At 36.9% G+C, this 21,429-nt stretch overlaps 1 protein-coding gene across 2 annotated transcripts in view; it reads right to left on the reverse strand.

Moving 5' to 3' along the window:
* Window positions 1–21,429, reverse strand: part of ANK3 (ankyrin 3) — a 356,895-nt gene that overhangs the window by 299,861 nt on the left and 35,605 nt on the right. For both annotated transcript variants that reach the window (XM_030453513.1, XM_030453512.1), the window contains exon 2: window positions 12,650–12,688. In XM_030453513.1, the coding sequence (XP_030309373.1) occupies window positions 12,650–12,688 (39 nt within the window). The remainder of the gene's footprint in view (window positions 1–12,649; window positions 12,689–21,429) is intronic.

Here is a 21,429-nt window from a genome sequence, read left to right on the forward strand (position 1 = left end):
CAGGCTAAGAAATAAAGGCCACAAAAATTTAAAGAAGGAGGGGGAGGGGAATGCACATGACTCTTTTCTTGTCCACTTTTTGCAAGCACAAATCCAATCTGTCATGCAGAATATGGATCTTCAATTTTAGCCCGGGGCAAATTTGAGTTTCTGGGTTGTTATTAAATTAGAATAGCTTTAAAGAAAAAGGAGACTTTAAACTTCTCATAAAATGAACAGAAAAGCTTTGTAATTAAGTAATTAATTCATGAAGTCTCATAATTGATGCTATGGCCACCAGAAAATACACTTGGCATTAAATATAAAATGCAACCAGATAGAGTGGAAGGTTTTAGAATCAAACTTCTGGCTTTGTGCAGGTTACAGGATTCAAACCTGCCCTCTGCTATTCAACGTAGGTCAAGATTATCTTTCTTGAAGTGCCTAAGGAAAAGCAAACAAAAAGGAGAGAACCCAGAAAACATATTGCAGAAAGTCAAGTGAATTCTGTAAATCCACATTGTCTATACAAGTTACACTCATAAAAAATACAGTATTCTACTCCATACTTTATATTCAAGACCCTGAAATTTGTCAGTAGTTTTATTTTATTATAATACTAGATTGAAATGTGCCATTCTAGAGGAAGGTATCTTCTTTCTCTCTCACCATCTAACTGCATTTTAATTGGCAAGAGATTAATTTTCCTCAACTTATGACTATTTTACCCAATATAGTAATTTCCAAGGGAACTCCCTGTCTTTATCTGGATCCAAGAATCTTTTCATCTTAATTTAACCCCCTTACCCAGGTGACTAGCAGGAGTGAGACAGTGGCTGGATTTGGCTGCTAATGAAGGTCAACCCACCAGAGCAGAGAATGCCAGCCTTGAACAAACACCACTGTCTAGAACCTGCACAAACTTCATGATAAAAAACCAGCTATCTGAACTGTGATATTACGTATGCTTTTTAGAGGTGCACACGAGGAAAACAGACTCACATTAATTTAATGTCTATGTTGAAAAAATCAGATCTTGTGAATTAGGAAATTCTAAGGAAACAAAAAACAAACAAACAAAAAAAATTACTCTTTGTGTTTAGAAGGATTCAAAAATTTAAAGGAAAATAGTTGATAACAGATGAATTTCCTAGCATCTGGAAAGTGAGTGGGAGAAAGAAGACAGAAGACGCTATTTAAATCACTAAATTGTAAGATGTAATTTTGTCATGATGCCATCTAAAGCTTACATATGCCAAACAATACTCAATGTGCACTTAAGGCCTAGAGTTCCGTATCTGCAATTTTTAAATAAAAATGCAGAAATTCTCATCTTAAGTGAACATAAGCAGCAGAAAACAAAAAAAAACCTCTTTCTGAAGCCGTGAACCAGGCTGCATATAACACAGACCAATGTGTAATGATTCACATCTTACAAATGTTGCAGCTGTGACATGAGCTGCAGAAGTAAAAGGGACAATGAATACAATGGTTTTACTGAGCTATTGGAAAGAAGTTCACCTGTGCTGTACTTCTAATGTACAAACCCCCTACCAGAAATATTCACTTTCAGTACTCCAACAAATTGCTGGATAAAGGGCTGAAGAGCTATTCAGGAATAGAAAACATGCAGCACTTGGCTGCAGAAGAAGGTACCTGGCAGAAAAGGGGTTCTGCTTTGAATTTCCTCTTACATTATGAACACACAACAAATAACCCCTGTTGCTGCTGAAAAAGCTCTTTCTGTAACCAGTTTTGGCTACTTTTCATTTCAGGTTAGTCTATAAGTTAGCAAACATGAAAGATATAGTAATTCCAGTATAGAGGAAGAATTAAAAATATAAACAAATACTACAGGATTCAAAGAACCTCATAGATGAGGCCAGAGAATAAAAAAACTTGAAAGTGTATTCCCTGAATGAAGAAATTCAGTAGTTATAATTCAGATCTCTCCAAGAGAATAGGTTGAAGAGGACAGAGTTTATCTTAAAACTTTTAATGCCCTTCAACACGTTGCACTATTGAAGTTGGAATGATCAAAACTGCCATAAAGTAAAATTAATGAATTACTGGTTTACACATCCAGAAACCTCAGCACTGGTAGTTCAGACTCTGCAGATTTTGAGAAGATTCTAGGACTCCTTTTAGAAAATACATGAACACACAGTACCCTAGGCAAAATCTGAGGTAAGAAAATGTCATTAAAAATAGTTTTTATAATCCCAATGCCAATATACTGCCCTGTTGAAGAATAATTACTTGCAGTTTCAAAAGGTTTTAAAGGTTAAAGAAAACCTGACTATTTCTCTGTGAATGCCAGGTAACCAGATACGTAGGAGACAAAGAAAATCTTGCAGTCCAGCAAGGCACAGAGATACTGAAGGAAACCCCTTCTGGTCAGGAGTTTCCCCTTAAAAGCATTCTTCATTTTCTCAAATACTGATGCATGTAGCAGGAAGAGCCTTTCTTGCTCCTGAGGCTCGACGAGCTGCTTGCCTCCCCATTGCCTCACACCAGAGTGAGCTTTTTCTCTATGGGTGTGTGTCCCACCTTTATTGGTCCCCTGGTAATAGGGGGCCTGCCCTAACCAGGCACAGGTGGACTCACACCCACTCTTTGGCAACTTGAGGCACCTGGTTTATCTTGTTTCTCTACAGATGCATTATTACAATTTTATTCAACTAAACATACTCTTTTTCTTAGCATTCTAAACTGGATTTTACTTTTTTGTATGCAAAACATTTATTCATATACTCTTTGGTGCTCAATGGTTATTCAGTGGATATGCACATGAAGGTCTCTTGGGAATTTTCTGCAGTGCCAGTCCCCAGGGAAACAGAGGCTCCATTTCAGAGAACTTTGCTGCATTTGGCAACATTGAGTCCATTCTTTCAACCAGCATATTTCTTCATCACACATTTACTTAATTGCAGACCACTTGCAGCCCTGTTAGCCCCCTTTGAGGAAGCTCTTGATGCTTATAAGCAAACTTCAGCCCTTTTATCTTGCTGGTTTTGCTGCGAGTTTTTGTTTATCCAGACATCTTTCTTGATCTTGTAGCCTCTCTTTTCAGGTTTCCATGAGCAGTCCCAGCGATTGCACTGGTCTAAAAGAAACTGCTGGAAGAGCAGACACTTTTCCAAAAAGCAGAAAAAAAGCGAAGTAACCATGAGGACAATACGCATCATCTAAGCCTTTCAATGTGCCAGTGGAAGCCAAAGGTCTACTAAATATGATAGAAAAAACACAATAGCCACAAGCTCCCAAATAACATGAGGAAATTGAGTGATAAGTTAAGTAAGAAGTTGAAATGCTCTTTTCTCCTAACCATCTCAGGATCCTTATCTCCTACCACTTCCAAGGGCTTCCCACCATCTTGTTTCTATATGGCGAGCTGCTAACATAAGAGTCCTTGCCAGCACCACTTTAGTCACAACAAATGGGATTCAAACATGGAATACTCTGAAAGATTGGCTCCTCTGGCCTCCAAAGAGTGGGTTTTCATCACACTTAGTATTGTTTTCCATGACAGGTAAAAGTCACAAGGGAGTCTAGAGTGAGCATGAGTGTAATTTGCAGCTTTCTAGTCAAAACAGTTAAAAACCTGTAATTCATGTATGCAAGTGATCCACATGATGACATAAATAAAAACATGGGCATTGGTTTCAACATCACCAATGCAGGCTGAGTTTCCAAAACCAGAGCATTTAAACTGCTTGTTTACATTTTTAAATAATAATTTTTAATTTTTTAAAATAATTGTTTGTTTGTTTACCCTTTGTTAATTTAAACTGGTGTGCTCACTTTCCTCTGTGTTATAAATGGCCTCCTCTCTAAGAATGTTTAGCTTCACAAGTTCAAAACACATTTAATCATTTTTCAGTTTCATGTAGAATTTCCTCAAAACAAGCAACACTTTTCTAAAATTTTCAATATGGAAAATTAGTCTGAAGTTTTTCAAGCTCAAAATAGCTAAATTATTATAGCTGTGAAAGCACCCTAGAGAGAAAATCTCTCTTTCGTTCCATCAACCAAAAAATGCCTCCAGAGGAAAAAAAATGGCACTAAAAGAAACCTTCAGAGATAGTTTTTACCAAAACAATGATGAACTGAAATAGATTCTAAAATTTTTTTCCATATTTTTCTCATTTCTTTTCACTTTCTTGAACTGTATTATCATTAACCTAAAAACTTTTAAGAGAAACAGGCACTCAGTAGTAGCTGTAATCTCACACACACAAATAAAAACCAGAACAAATTTAAAAAAAGACAAAACTCCAAGAAACAAAACCAACACAAACCTCCCAAAACAAACCTGGAGGTGTCAAATGAAAATTTCACCAGTGGGTTTGGTTTAAATATATTTGATCTAAATATCTTTAAATATCTAAGCAGGTGAAACAAAAGCAAGATAAAACTGAAAGCTATGATTCTTTCCTTAATACAATTTGTTCTAATATCACATTTCATTTAGTTCACTATTTAAGCCCTCAAAATAACTCCAGGGGATCATTTCCATAAAGAGAAATAATCTCACTTTCTCAATATTTTGCTGTACTAGAATTCCTGCTTGAGGAACTTTTCCAGAACATCAGTCATGCCCTCTGGCTTTTTCTCAGGTCAAATCCTTCCACATTACCCATATGCTGTTTCCACATTATTTATATAGCAGCACTTAAAGCATCTTGTAGCAAGAAGAAATGGTCCTGTGCTATTCAATAACAATGGCAATAACAATGGCAATACTTGTTCTGATAACAGGAGGGGCATTCCCCGGAACAGCTTTCCATATGTTGCATTAATAAGGTTCACTTTGCACTGTCTGCATACGTCCTTGTTCTTCAGAGCAAATTTCAACTTCTATTTATACAATTTTCATAGCCAGAAAAGCATTTTAACTTTCATTACCAAGACATATAAGTCTGAATGACCATTAGATAGCAATGTTATACATAAAAGACAATTTTTGAAGTCTTAATGGCTGACCAAGTGAGGTGATAAACTCTGCCTGATTATGAAACTCCAGGACATCATAAATGCTTTATGGAGACATCATTATTATCAACATCTGTTTAGAGAATGGTAAAAGCCTTGAGTATGCAGTGTACGTAACACTTTTTACACCCTGAAATAACTACAACATAGGTTGTGATTGTATTTCAAGCTCAGGAATCAGTAGGAAACACTATTTCCATTTGTCAGTACTAAATCAACCTGAAGGACAGCATTGTTCACTTTCCGTAACAGTTTATCAGCTGATTAATTCTACCAGGCCAAACATGGACAGAGGATCTCCTCTGAGTTTAGTACAATCCCATCCTTCATTTTTTAAGCTTACCCAATCACATTATATGCATAAGAAGCTAGAGTAGGCATCTCATTTTCCTCTTGTTGCATATTGAACCAGCTATTCTTTGAAAAAGCAGGGTAAAATTAACTTTGTCAATTAACTTTTGCCCTTCCTCACACACACTCCCCTTTCGTTTTCCCTTGGAACTGGTGTTATTTGTCACTCTCTCTTCCACCACTTCATCTGCCTTCTCCTGATTTTTACATGCAATGTGCCATATCCCATCTCTCCACACAGCCAGTGAAACCTCATACAGACCAGAGAATTTGGACATGAACCCTTTCCACCTGTCTCTTCCCTCTGCTTTCTATATACACATCAGTTCCCTCCTCATGCCACCTTGGTCACAAATCTGACTGCCTTTTGTATGCATACCAGTCTCTGGGATCAGTGCATATGACAGCTCTGTGGTGTTCATTCATCCAGCCACAAAATCCTCATGATTTTGATTCAGTTTCTCCACTTTTCCACCTTTCGGCTTCTTTCCCCTCTCATCTTTGCAGTTTTGAGACACCCAAAACTTCAGTTTCAGACTTTTTGATTGCTCTCATAAATACCTGCTCACTTCCAACTTACATTTTGGTCTTAGTCATTCTGTGTAAAATCACAGATAATTCACTCTCATACTGCTGTCATCTACCTTAATTTTTGTAGCATATTTCATCATCTTTTTATACGTGGTTTTCCACTTATTAGTCCAATGTTTTCCCTAATTTGCTTCTTCCTGCATTTTCTGCCTCCAGGGTCCTTTCTCAATCCACACCCATTTGACCCAGTGCAGTTATTCTTTCCAGGTTTAGTTTCAGAAGGAACTGGTTAGGCTGTTATTCTGTAACTTCTGGGTTACAAAAAGATTGAAAAATCTTTTTGACAACCCTTGAAATTAATTAAATACACTCTTGGTCTTAAATATAAAATAATGTTATGAGTAATGTGTTAGACAGTTCAACTATCACATAAGCAGTTCTACAAGGAGCTGGCAATAATATATTAGAGACAAATTCCTTACATACACTTGCACCAGCATCCAATCCTGTGAGCATCATCATGGGACACCTCAGCCCATTGGGTTCAGCCATTGGGTTCATCCCCAAGCACCAGCTCTGCTGTAGCACTGGCATTACAGGATTTCTACAAGACAGTGTTGCCATGTTGTGCCTGTTTCATCTGTTACCAGTAAGAGAAACTTCACTCCTGTACACTGTCCCTGGCATCCCTGCTTCTAGCCAATTCAAATTCTTCTGCAGCTGGACCTTTTGTCCTCCACACCAGATCATTCCTTGCTCATAAGTTATCACTACTGAGCAGTTACAACTTGAGTTTCCTTTTCACAAGCTCCCATGCACTTGGTTCATCCTCTAGTAAATGCCTTGAGCCACGCTCCTTCGGTTTTTCAGTGTCTTCTGATTACTGCCAATGTCATTCCTCACCCTTGTCTCAAGGAATGATAGGAGGGAATTAAATACTTTCATAATTCTGATGTGACTGAACAAAGTTTCAAAGACCAGTTTCACCTCCCATCAGAGCAGCTCTCTGCTTTAGCAGAAAACCTCCCTGTCTCCTGCTCTGTTGTATCCCTTGCAGGAGATGAGAAACCAGGGTAGTTTCTAAACACAAGAAGTACAAAGTTGTCAGCATTTCTTATGCAGACTTCTTCAAAGTGTCTGCTACCCCAGAAACTTAAATCATACATCACTAGGTTTTACCCCATCTTTTGGGCAAACTCCTGATAAGGGTTGCTTGAGTCCAGCACTTTTTCTTGTCCTTAGCTGATTATTGCTGGGAGAAGCCACTGCTTGAAATGAGATTTCATTTATTACCCCTCCTCCAGCAGGTGCTCTCCAGCTACAACAAAGTGATCACATAATGGAACTTTTGAGATAAGCCCAGCAGACTTGCCAGCTTTTGCTGAGGCATCATTTTGGCCTCTTGCTTCAGAAGCCAGGAAAATACAATGATGAAGCCCAAACTTCTCTCATGGCACTTTGCATATTAATGTGCTGCATCAAGAAACAAAAACCTTTCTTGTAATCAGGAGAAAAATTCAAAACTGTAATATCTGAAAGAAAGGTAGAAAATATTAAAAAATAAACTCAAAACTCTTTATTGTTCATTTTTTTGGTTTTGTTCTTCTACTGAGGAAAGAAAATATTACAGGAATACACTCAGGCAGAAGTCTTATAGCAAAATATTTTATATTATTATTATAATGTGAATAACAGCCAATATAAACTAGTTAAATTAAAAGAAAATTAGTAAGTAAAAACCCACAAAACATATAGGTCAGTGATACTAAATTAAATAGGTAGAATTTTACTGACTGCTGATGTTAGTGATAGTCACTGGTACCATGTCTTGATACTTAATAATTTGTTGGTTTTGTAACTTGTTTCTCTTTATTATTGTCTTGTCTGTTTGTATGGATTAAGACAAAACAGATTAATTAAAATTTGAAAGAATAACCTGTCTTGCTGAGAACCATTATTGTGATTTATGCATTTATTTAAAAGTTCTAAAAGGAATTGTGTACAGTTTGTTCCTAGCTAAAACAATATTCAGCTGCCAAAAATAGCCGTGTTAGCTGACTGGCTTGTACTCCAAAAGAAGGAAAAAATTAATTTTATTCCCCTCACCCCCTGCCATGGTTATGAGCTTTCACAATTACTCAGACAAAACTTAAATTGGAAATGACAATTATGATTGATTAAAAAAAAATAAATTAAAATACCCACAACAAAATTGTGGAACATCCTCCTGCTCTACCACCTTTTATATTGCATCTAAATGTCTTCACAATTATCACAGTTGTCTGATTTACATGTATTTTTGTAAAATGTGCATGTAAATTGTCATTTTTACATCAAACAACCCTCAGATGTTAAAGCCAAAATCCTTAACATTATCTCTATTACCTACCAATCAGTACATCTTTCTTTTCTGACTGCAGTCCTTTGATAAACTACACTTGATTAAATGAATGTTCACCTATACAGCTGAAAATCTTGGCTGTAGATTTTGAGTATGGAAGCATGTGAACACCTCCTGGTTAAAAATACCTCCCTGGGATTTCTAATAAGCATAAGAAAAGAAAAGGAAAAAAACCAAAAACAAACAAACAAAAAAAAAACCCCATGACAAAGTTCATCTGACACTCATCCATTTCTATGCAGTTTTGTTATATTTTATCTTCATACAGGAGCAAATTCTGATGCTGAAAGCTTGATGCACTTCAAGGCTAAGCATGAACACACCTAAAAGGTCACTACCAGAAGAAATTTTACACAGCAGTTGAAGAACCAAAGCTGATGCTTCAATTCACTTTTTTCCCCACTGGCTGACAAAATCAATTCTCACTTAGAGATCAAATTCTGAAGCAGAGACCAACTATATCCCAGACACAGGTCCTAACTGTAAGACAACATATTGCAAATAAATGAGCCAAATACTATGTTTTCAAAGTCAATATATTTTTCTGAAAATTATTTTGGTTGTGGGGGCTTTCTTGTGCCACATATTGCTACACAGAGAGATCAAGAGGAACCTCAATTACTCCAACATCTTGTGCTACGTGCAAGCTTAAAACCAAACAAAATAAACCCAAAAACCTTTTGTACCAAAGGAACACCAGAATCTCACTTTGCATAGACCTGGACCTGCAAGCACCACAGAACAGATGCAGTTAACAATTCTTAATCATTCTACATGATTTCTGCAAGGACTATTAATCCCCCAGCAACTCTGCACCTACCATGCTCTCCATTACTGTCCAAATGTCAAGCCTGTGTCTTCCAAGCAAGAGTCTCAGTAGAGTTTTGGGGGCTTTTCCAGTCCTTCCTTCTACCTATTTCTATTAACTCAATTTAGCTTTAAGCAAAAAGGCCTTTATAATTTCTAAGCCTTTATATCAAAGGCCATTACCAGACATATAAGTGGCATGAAAGACTGAAGCGGTGAACTAGATTTCCAAAATGCTGCCATCTGATTCTCATCCTACACAAATAGGTAATCTAGGTAATGAAGAAAGCTTTTGTCTCAAAAATCAGCTTGCTCAGATCTCTTGAAACAAGCAAAATGTTGGCATTTAGGTTGAGTCATGAAATTTTAAAGCTATAACAGTAATAACTCCTGAACAATAAAAAGAACATTCTCAATGTCAAGCAGAAGAGAGAAAACAATTACATTTCCAGACAAGGACTGCCAGTTTAAAAACATACAATGTGAGAGAAACAAAGTGGTTTTAGCTCTCTTCACATTTTCTTGGATTCCTCATTTCTTTTTAAGCTTCATCTTCTTTATGTTTTACAGATTTGCTTCAGCTATTAAAGGCACATGGTAACTGAAACATTTGCATAACTACATCTACATTTATCTACATGTCATTTCATGCCACGTTTTCAGCCTTTAAGGGAACAAAAATAGGAACTGAATATTACAACAGAGCTCAGGGAACACCAAACACAGGTCTCATGCAGTGTGAGAAAGACACAAGACCAGACAAGGAAAATAGCCAACATATATAGCTTGGTCATTCCCGTTACAAGTAGTTACTAGACAGTTCTCACCACTGTTAAATGCTAAGAGGGGATAAGCAAGAGGGGTAAGAAGAGAACTGTCTTTTAAATGGGAACATTTCCTTCTGTTTCCTAGAAAATCCCACTGTTCCTTCCTTTTCCCTCTTACCACGGGCAATATGGTGTTCAGTTTCAGGCTGGGTATGAGCACAACACAAGGAAAGAGGAGAGAAACTTAAATACATAGCACTTTGGGAGGTTCAAAGGCAACAGCTCAATTCAGTTATCTTATTTAAAAGCTTTGTACCATAGAATCAAGTAATTGGCTTTGGCAAAAGAATAAGGTTTTCTTCTTTCTTTCTTTCCTCCTTTGTCATGGGCAATGGATTACCAGGACACTGAAAGGGTCTTCCAGTCCCAGAAACATTAAATTAAAGAGTCATGCTTCTTCCATCAGATGCATTAAGGTCAGCAGAAGGCATTTGAGGATGTCCCATTGTGACCAAGGAAAAGGGATTAAAGGCAGGGAGTGTGGGCTTCAGCAATTCACTCCCCTCTCCTCTTATGCTTCCTCAGCTCAGTGTACATTTTCTGCCTCATTTCAACTACACTTTTGAATTTCTAACAGCAGTGCCAACAGACTTTTGTACCAGTTCATGTCCTCAGTTGCTGGTCACAATTTTAATGCAAGAGCGTAGTTCAGCCACCTGGAAAGTTTGGAAGTGAGTGTGATATTTTATTTTTTTTTTCTACCAAGCTTATGGCAGTTTTAGGTGCAGACTTTGTCCTTCTCAGCTCAATCATATCAGCTTTGTGGCCAACATACAACACTTGTAACAGGAAAATTCAGAACACTCTAAACCTCAGCATTTAAAACACAAAACAAAAACATAGCATGGAAAGCTGTGTCACAGGCTTGCCCATTGAATCTTTTTGCATTATTAGATACATTAAGCATATCACAAGGGCCAGTAAATCTAAAACTTAGTGGGAAACAGTTATGCCAAATGCTTTTACTGGGAAAGAGAAATATTTGATAAGTGAAAAAAAAAAAGGCATTTCTTCTATTAAACAACTCTTTGTATATCAAAAAAGTTTAACTTCCACATCTTAGGGGAATAAAACCAAAGCTGAGATGTCAAGTCAGTGTAACTGCCTGACTAGATGGTGCCAAAGGTCTGTAAACATCTGACTCCAGCATCCCCAGTGCTTGCATTTGCTTCCGTAGGTGACAGTAACAACCAGAAGGAACAATTAGAGAAAGTTAATGTGGAATAAGATATTCTCTGTGCAACATCTTGCCTTATAATTTGTACATGACTGAATCCAAGATAAATGTTTCCTAGACAAGTGGGGAAAAAACCCAAAACAGATGAGTGAGAAAATGAGAGAAGTAGCAAACATTCCTATCAAAAAATCTCCTGGTATTTGGTTCTTCTGCTCACTTTATTCTAACCTGACATCAGAGAAAAAGGCACACAAAGTATTACTTGAGTAAAAGCAAGAAAATTAAGAGGAAGTTGTATACAGATGAGTAAAACATTTGAAGATTATAGATTTCTCATGCATGTTTCAGGTGACATTTTAGAGGGAAAGGGGATAATCATTCATGGCAGCATTATACACTGCTAACACAGACATCAGAGTACAGCATCTTCCTTTCTCATTGAAGCAATGAATAGTTGAACATCCTGCCAATGAGGACATAGCTAAACACAAATATTTACTTACCTGGTATTTTCTGACCAAGGATGTTGCATAAAATTGCTTTTGACCACAGGTGAGCATGGCTTTAATGAGTGACAAGGATTTTTTTTATGTTAAGAATGAGCAAATTCTGTGGCAGGTGTCTTTAACCTAGAAGATCTTGTCACATCAAACATGTGTAAACTACCTATCCAAAATGATAATGCCTTTCATGTGATTTTATATGAAGAGTTACTTTTTATTTACTCATAGAAACAAAGCAACATCTCTGATGAGGAACATTACAACAGTGCCCAGAACCATAATTTTTTGGGGGGGAGCAAGGTTTGTATTACTGAGTGCACCTGTTAACCCAGCACTGCCAAGGCAACCACTTAACATGTTCCTAAGTGCCACATGTAAATACCTTTTAAATAACTTTAGGGATGGTGACTCTACCACTTTCCTGGGCAGCCTGTTCCAGTGTCTCACAATGCTTTTGGTGAAGAAACTTTTGCTAATAACCAAACTAAACCTTCTCTAGAGCATCCTGAAGCTATTTCCTCTTGTTTTGTTACTTGAGGGAAGAAACCAGCTACCATCTTATTGCAGTCTCCTTTCAGGCAGCTGTAGAGAGTGTCTCCTCTTGGTCTTCTTTTCTCCAGGGTAAACAACCCCAGTTACCTCAGCTGCTCCTAGGATGGTCTGTAAACTCATAATAGTGCTCCTCATAGACCCTTTACCAACTTCATTGCCCTTCTCTGGACATGTTACAGCACCTCAGAGTCTTTCCTGAAGTGAGAGGCACAAAACTGAACACAGTATCCAAGGTGTAGGCTCACCAGTGCAAATTACATGGGGGTGGTCACTTCACTAGTTCTGCTGACAGAGATGCTTACAGCAACAGATGAATTAGAAGGTGCTCCAAAGCAGTGAAGACAAAAATGTAACACATTTTTCCACAAGTGCTCAAAAAGATCAAACAGTCCAAAAAATTTTACAGTATAGCATTCTGTTTATTTCCAGTGATAAGCTCAGTAATATAGCAATACATTGAGGATAAAAACAAGCACTGACACATCAACCAAGGGAGTGAACAAAAGTGGGATATTTAAGGTTTTACCTTTCTAGGGCTTCCTGGAAGGTAGAACTTGTGGTAAACCTAAAAATAAAAGAAATTAAGTTGAAAATAATTAAAATTTGTAGGCAAAACACAATGCTTACACAGAAAAGATAACATTGCAGGGAATGCTGTAGAGCAATCCAAAGACCATCATAATTTTGTAACAAAGATTTCAGGAATATATGCACTTAGTTTTACAGAAAATACAATGTTGAGCATCAGAAGTATGAAGTTATAACACACATCACAGTTAAATGGTGTCACAACTTGTGTTTCACAACCCAGAGAATGCAAATGTCTCATTGTTTCACAGGAGTATTACACATACCAGTTGTTTTCAACCCAGGATTCTACGTAAAATAACACTTGTGTCCTGGAAATCTTTACATTAAGCTTTATTAAACAGATCCATCAGTTGTCATGGGGCAAAAGTAAAAAAAGTTAAAAAAATTAAAAGCTGTGAAATATTGAGACATGAAACAGAAGGAAATGGCAAACTGAAAGCCTTCAAAGCACCAAAAGTGTGACTTCCCTTTAGTTCTGCCACAGCCTCAAAGAAACTGTACTAAGAAATATGGGTGCATTGGGGGATGGTAGTGGTTGAATCAAATCTGTAGAAATATACTCCTCAGCTATTTGGAAAATAAAAAGCACAGAGACAGACTAGGTTCTTTAGCTCACTTTAGTTTTAAGCATCTTGGAGGCTTTGCATTGGAGGTGCCACCCACAGTGTTTGACCATATGCTTTTCAACAAGGAAAGGAGTTTAAGACATGGCTACATAACCAATGAGTCCTTAGAAGGATTTGAGAAAGAGACCAAGATTTCATGAATTTATGACACAAGTCCCCAGAATCTCTCTTGGATCTCTCTAGAATTAGGACTATCCAACTGTTCTTCAGGTGAGAAAGCAGGAATCTGAACCTGCCAATCTAATGAAACACTGGCTTTTTATGGAAGTCCATCTGTCTCAAGTCTCTGGCTCAAAATACAAGAAAACATAAGAATTAAAGCCAACACGACTCCAGTAAAGAACATCATATTACAAATAGATTTAAAAAGATTATTTGATCAGCTCACTTTTTAACATGAAAAGCAAAGCTTGTTAACTTCAGAAGATTTGGGGGTGTGGGGGTTGGATTTTTGTGTTAGTTTGGTTTTGGGGTTGTTTTGTGGGTTTTTTTGAGGAGTGTTATTTTTTTATAGTATTTATGTCTTCCTGCAGAACAGTTGCTCACTTTGAGGTGCTTCATTTCCATAGCCATTACAAAACATTTAGCTGATCTTTAAATTGTAGCCTTATCTATGCTTTCTTTATGACTAAAGCATGTAATATTGCAAACATTATTTGTAATGGTTGGATGCTTGTACTGTCACTGACTGCCCAGGATGAATATAAACTAAGGAAAATTAACACCTTTACTATAAAACTGTCCCTCAGAAAGAACATCACCTAGAACTGCTCATCTTCTACTGTTCTCATGCAAGATCATTAAAATCCCTGTGAAATTCCTTTCAAGAGATGTGCACTCTTTCTTTCAGCTTTAGCTACAGTGGGAACGTTCTTTTTATTTTCTTTTTAACTGTGGGAATTCAGAATTAATTCCTGACATTATCTCTAGAAAGCTGAATTAATTCTTTGTATATCATACAAAAATCCAAGTAGTTCAGATGATTTCCTATCCTGAACAAATGTATTGAGTCCGGTAACTGCAATAATGGAAAATATTTTCACATCATAAATCTCTCAAATTCTTATCCCTAGATTTAACTTAAATATAAAACATTTCATTATTAATCAGAAAAAAAACAAATAACTTTGTTCATTGATTCATTAACTGTTGTCACCATAAAGTCAAACCAAATTCCAATTCAGTAATTAAAATTAAAGTAAAAAAAATAAGTACTGTTCCCATTCTAATTGATAACTTATGCAGAACATTACACATATCACTCAAAATCCATCCTCACTGTACCTGAAGAGGTCTTTACAATCCCTAGTGAATAATTCATGTTTACATTTTACTATTCTCTCACAGCAGACAAAGAGCAGCTTTAATTCAGTCACAGCTCTAACTTTGAGAGCAAAACACCACCAAAAAGCAGTCAGAAAGTTTTACAAAAAATGGTCAAAAATTGCTTTACGAACCAAGTCCATTTCCCAAATGGAAGAACTAAACAGCCCTAAATATATCTGAAATAACAAACCAGCATCTGAAGAGACTGGCCATATGCTACACTGTCACTCTCCCATACTGAGTGATGAATTAAGATGGCAGTGTAGCTGGCTGCTCATTACAATACTGTTCATGTCAGTCACATATGTTGCTTTGGCAGTTATTACAGCATTTTCTAAACTAAGCAGCATGTTAGATTTCCAGAACAAATTCCCTAAATTATTAAACTCTTGACAATTTTTCATGGAACTGGAAGAAACACCATGAAAGACTGGAAAGGCGTGAATGGTAATTGCTGTGCCTTTGCAATTCTTAGGGTGGAAAATCTGCAATAAAAAAAAACAAAACCAAGACAACTGGACAACAGACCAGTAATTGGTATTTTCTGTAATCTGTGCAATCTGTGCAGTTTTCTGTAATCTGTGTGTGATGATCTAATGCTTACAGTATTGTAAAGAAAATGTACAGAAGGAGGTGAAACATTCTCCCGTAGCACTCAGGGGACACAGAACACTAATTTAACCAGCTAGCATAAGCCCCTCACTGATGTGAGCACTGGATCTTTTCTACATTCTTGGTGTACATGGTTAAGGAATCCAGTAATTAAATAAGTAATGATAGGGGCCATAAAAATGGCTGCATAGCAAAATATATAAAATTATGACATTTTTACAGTAGGTATGTTTGTAGCCCCAGACAAGATTCTCCTTACAGAAGAACTGTGGCACAACAAAACCAAGGAAGTCAGTTCCTTGGAGCATTCATATCACAGCAACAAATTGTCACTATCTGTCTTTAGTGGCCAAAAGGACAAGAATACCTGGGTGCTTAGCTCTTCACCATGTTCCTTACATTCAACAGGAATCCTCCTGTCAGTCTCCACATTCCCCAGAATTTGAATTAAGAAAAAAATTGTTCTCTGTTAAAGACTCTTGAACTTCATAATCAAGATTCCAAACATTATCATATTTAGATACCTATAAAACCTTTTCTGAAAAACTGGCAGTTGAGGGATTTGGGCTGTAGATTTGTGGTGAGGGGAGAAGTGGAATATACCTGTTACAGCCATAAGCACAGAAGTACCTGTAAGGTACAAGAAGCCCTCTGAACAATGGCATTTTTACCAGGCTGGATTCCTTATGCTCTTGGTTCATTTTCTCAAACATTTACTTTTAGACTATATTGAAGCTTCTGTAAATGACATTACTGAAACACTCAGGTCTTTCTGCAGCTGCTTGTGAGTATACAAGAGAAGTTTGACAGAATAGAGATGTACGGGCAGTATCCTGCCCTCCGTGGAAATACTGGGCAACAGATGGAGAAGGAAAAGCATCACAGTACAAGTTTATGCTCATGACTATGCTATTGAGTGGTGCTCTAATACATGTGTGTGCAGTCATCTAAGAAATGTTTCTATGTGCATATAGATGTAGGTGTACACATAGTTGTGTGTGCTATTTTGTGCAATACTGATTTTATGTTGGTACTTACAAAAGAGGAGCTGTAGGTCTGGAATAACAGACATCAGTGAAGAAATAACAGACATCAGTGAAGAGTTAGGCTGTAATTGCAGGTATTGTGAAATCACATTTTTGAGGAAAAATTTAATCACTTGCCTTATTTAGATAATTTGACTCCAGGTTTGGCATCAGAAACAAGGTCTACCCTGTCATTAGCTCCTTTATGAGCAAGATTAAAAATAGCAGATGTTTCCCATAACCTGAACAAGTTGCAGGGCCCATCATACATCTTAACACAGCTGACCATAGCATAGATAGTGCTTAGATAGTGCATAGATAGTATTTTTTCCAAAAAAAACCCCACTCAAACAAACAAACAAAAAACAAAACAAAAAAACAAACCAAACAAAACAAAAAAACCCACCAAAACACACCAAAACCAAAAAACGAATTCTACAGAAGATTAATATTTTCTCAATAAAATTGTAGCAGCACTTTCACCTGATATATGGATTTTGAAGGGCTCTTTATCACTCAGACCTGGTATATTTTAAATGATGTTTAAATGATGTACCTAGACCCTTTTCAACATAGGCATTTGCACTTTTGTCATGTCCTGCCTAGAATCCAGCAAAGGGAACACAATGGATATTTTTCTTTAGTTCAATTGCTGAACTACATTTTGAATAAAGGGTTTGACTCCCAAAGGGAAAAACCTCCTTTCATTACTGTCCAATACTTAGACTAAAGGAGATTTCTCTGCAAGTAGTAAGTAGGGGCAATGTTCCTATTTATATTTCTATGTTCCCACTTATTAGGGGATAAAGGCATTGCACCATATTTAATTTATTTAGGTCACATCCAGTACCTCAAATCCTATAGCTGGACATATTTCCACATACAGCCCTTCCCCATTCCCATTTGAAAACAACCTTTTATTTCAGCATACTATTCTAGAAAAAATATACTTAGAGACTATATAAAAATAGCAGAAAACAATATCATTTTTTATTTCTCCCACTCATTATGTGCAACCACCTTGCCACAGGGCTGGTATGCTTGTACAGCTTGTATCCACCCCAGTTACCTGAGCCCCATGCTGCTGCACTCACACCTCTCCACAGGGAGCTGCAGCACACAGAAGATCAACACTGGTTTTGACCTAGCTGCTTCTCAGAGCAGTAAAGACCCCAGCCTGTCTGCACAGTTGAAAGGAGCAATGCTAGCTCCAGAATCAAGAAAGCATATGCTGTATTCAGCTAATAGACAGAAATCACCTCCTTGCTCAGTTTTCAGGGTACTTGCAGCAAGAAAAAAAAAACCTTCATATGATTATACTTGTTCAAAGATGTAGAGATGCCTCCACAATGCAGTGTAGCACCTCTTTAAAGAGGGACTTCAGCAAGAATCACTCCTAGTGTATGTCTGTATCCCTGCCTCAGCTTAGATAAGTGTGAAAAACAGTGTTAGAAAGGCACATATCACAGCCACCACTGACTGGAATTGGAGATCTCAATCTTATTAAAGGCTTCTTTGGCACAGGCAGCATTTTGAAGCCTAGCTTCAAACACTTCTCCTTTGACAGATGCATGCAAGTCTTGTACTACTGCCACAACAGCAGAATGCAGGGTATTTTCAGTCAACCAACACTGTTGAGCATACCACTGCTGCTGGAGATCTATATCAAAGTTATGAAGATGAGTCACCCATTTTCTGAATTCTCTCTAGCTAACTGCATATTAATTAATAGAAGATAACCTATTCCTTTCTTCTGTGCCCTGTCTGTTCCTCCACAGATACAGACAGAACACTTCTACTCAAGTCAGAGCCTGAATCCCAAGGCTTTAAAATTACCTAATTTTTAACCATCTCTGCTTCAACCCCTACTTTTAAGATTATACCAGCGAGACTTAATAAGAGCCCAGTTTGTTCAGGTCACACATTGAGGAGCAATAATCTGACTCAGGAGTGGTCATCTGGGAGACTACTCAAACCACTTGAAGGGCCACTAGAGATGTTCATACACTAACCAATACTTACAACTTTTGACATATATCTTCTGATTTGTAGTGTAGCAAGACTTTTTAAAACATTGGCATTTTAAAACTCTTTGTAAAATTGCATTGGCATCTTACTAGCACTTCATTAGCAAAAGATTTTCTATTAAATAAAAATATTATGAACACAAACTAACTTCTCTTCCAGTATCATAACAACACATTCACATAATCTTGTTCAACATACTATAAGATTACATTTTGAGCATGTCTTAAGTTGCCTGCATTGGTTTGTTTCAAGCTCTTTGCCTTTTTCTTTCCTCATTTTAATTCATTACACCTCCAGTACATTAGCAACACAAGAACATACTATTAGCTTGGATTTCATTGCTCAACAAGAAAAATGTCTTTAAAGTTTCAAACTGCTGTTTTCCTTTGCAGTAATAATTTGTCCAGAAGTGCTGTGTGTATTAAACAATCTACATGTTTGCTAAGATCTGTAAGTAGGCCCAGCAGCTAGTTTGACATTTCATTGCAATCTACTTGCATGCTAATAGCTAACCAGAAAGCTCCTAATAAGCATACCGGATACTATTTAGATTCACACTCACTATTTTTAAGTCTAATAACTTACAGAATAGTGAAAATAAATCAGTCATCTAATGCCACAATTTACAGAAAATAATTATAATAATAATAAAAATAATTTACAGAAAATAATAATGAGCTTCTACTCAAAATGCACTTTTATGAGAGTATCATCAACATTAGGACAGCTAAAACAGTGGCAAACAAAAAATTCCACAGGTATCCAAGCCTAAGATTTATTTTACTGAACTCTTTCCCTACGGATAGAATACTAACATTTACATTAAAAGAAAGAGCTCGCATACCATGTTAATGGACTATGTCTAATTTAATGAAATTAATCCTATACTCTTATCAACCAAAATCTCTGTATTTAGATATGAGAGGAATAAAGCCTGTGCTTCATTCATAGCTGTGGGGAAAGAAAAATTAAAAAAGAAAAAACTTAGAGAAGCCAAATTAAAAACCAGAAAATTACTTGGCAAACAAAAAGACCACAGCTGGATGCTGAACACTTGTGTCAAGTCTCTGGATAGTGTCCTGTTCACATGTAACTTCTAACTACCTCCATGCCTTACCTAAAGAGACTTCCAAGTTCAAATCATGGAAGTGACAACGATGTCACTTTGCTCTCTTTAACAGTAACCTGGATAGGCATGTTTTATACTCTACTGTCTCCAAATGGGCTACATAGAAAGTTATTGATCTCATCTATTATTCCACCAAGTCATTACACTTATGGTTATATTAATATTTAATTGATAAAGAAACTGTTGATGAAGAAATCTCATCATAATACACTTAGCAAGAGGATACTTGCCAATACTGGAAGCAGATAAAGGGTGCATAAAAAAGTGTTTGCATAATATGCTTGTAACTGGCTTCCTTGGCATACATTGGTACCTTTGCAGCTGATCACTACAAACAAACAATAGTTATCAGCAATGACAACTGATTGTTAGGCTGTTCAAATAACTAAACTTACATAACTCATGTATTCCTTCTAGTAGAGATTAGGATCATTTTATAAGAACTGCTCATGTCCTGAGCAAGCACTTCAAATCAGTTGTTTATGAACCACCTACAGGCTAAATACAAGATTAATTTTTGCTTTCAATATATTGTTCCAGCTGACAAGAAGAAAAAACAAAACTCACAATTTAAAGTTACTAGGCAATAGTTCATGTTATTTAGTTATGCAGCTGTTAAGGTTCTACATAAAAGATAATGGAAAATAAATTGCCAAATAGACAAGCATCAGCTATGCTTAAAAGGTTAAGCTAAGGTTAGTGCAAGAGAATGCACGTTGAGGCAAAACACATTCTGATATATCAGATAGCAGACTCTCCTTTTCATTTGTACTTCAATTCTAGTGTGTCACCGTTTGAACAGGAGAAACTAAAGGAGGGCTTTTGTCTCTGAGGGGGGTGGAACGCAAAAGGAGGGATCTATTCCCTCCCATTTCCTGCCATACTCTATAAAAGATGAAAAAGTCAACAGCTCCTCCCTCTCTTTCCTCCCGCTTCATGCGAGCGTTGTTGTTCATTACTACCAGTTCACCACTTGGTGTCTATGGGACTGTGTGTGTGTGTGTATATATATATATATTTTGTTTTGTTGCTTTAACCTTTATGTTATTACCTCTGCCTTGTTTCAGTAAAATCTGTATCTAATTTTTCACAGTTTTCATCTTAAAGTCTCCAGAGGTTTTTTTCCCTTTTATCTTCCCTTGTGTTTGGGGAAGGAACAGAGAAGCATTCTGTCCTGGGTTTGTAGTCAGCCCAAACCTCTAAACTGTGACACAGGGCTTCAGGGAAAGGCCCTGGCAAAAGCAGAGCTTGAGCAACCCCCTGGTTCTTCTGACAGAAAACAAAGAAACTTCCCAAGGTTCTCTTCAGGAAAAGCTCTGAGTAATATTTTCATCTTTGAAACTACAAACACCAAAACTGCAGGCTAGAGTCAAGTATCTCTAGGGATGATTTTGTTTCTGCCTATATGGATGATTGAGAAGTCTCATCCTCTCCTCCTGTATCCTTCTTTTCTAATCTAACTGGGACTAAATACAAATTATAGAAAAAGACAAATAGAAATAATTTCCACACCTAGCATCTGAGCATGTTGCACTAGCTGATGCCAACTAAAAACTTCTACAACCTCATTGCAGTTCTCATGATTTATTCTGCTGTCTCAAATCCTTTAGAAGAGTTTGTTTCCAGATTTCCAGTTATTTTTAATTTCTCTAGACTAGTTTGCTAGTCACTGTGGAAAAAGTGATAGACAGAAAAGAAAATCTATAAAAATGAGCTTCCCGTCACTTATTACTGCTCAGTTCTAGTTTTATATAAAAAGCTACTTAAATGTCTGCTCATATAAGCACAGCTCTTCACTGTGCAGATTAATCATACTGTACTTCCTGCCTTTATCTTTTTTTTAAAAATCAGTTTCATGAAAAAAATCCTTTTCCTTTTGTTACAAAAGTTCTACCTAGAATAGGAAAGGACTCCATGAGGAATCAATGTTGATCAGAACAAAAAGAAAGCCTGTTCTGCTCATTGCAAG

This window comes from Calypte anna, chromosome 6 (genome assembly GCF_003957555.1).
Source record: "Calypte anna isolate BGI_N300 chromosome 6, bCalAnn1_v1.p, whole genome shotgun sequence".
NCBI classification, from domain to species: domain Eukaryota; kingdom Metazoa; phylum Chordata; class Aves; order Apodiformes; family Trochilidae; genus Calypte; species Calypte anna.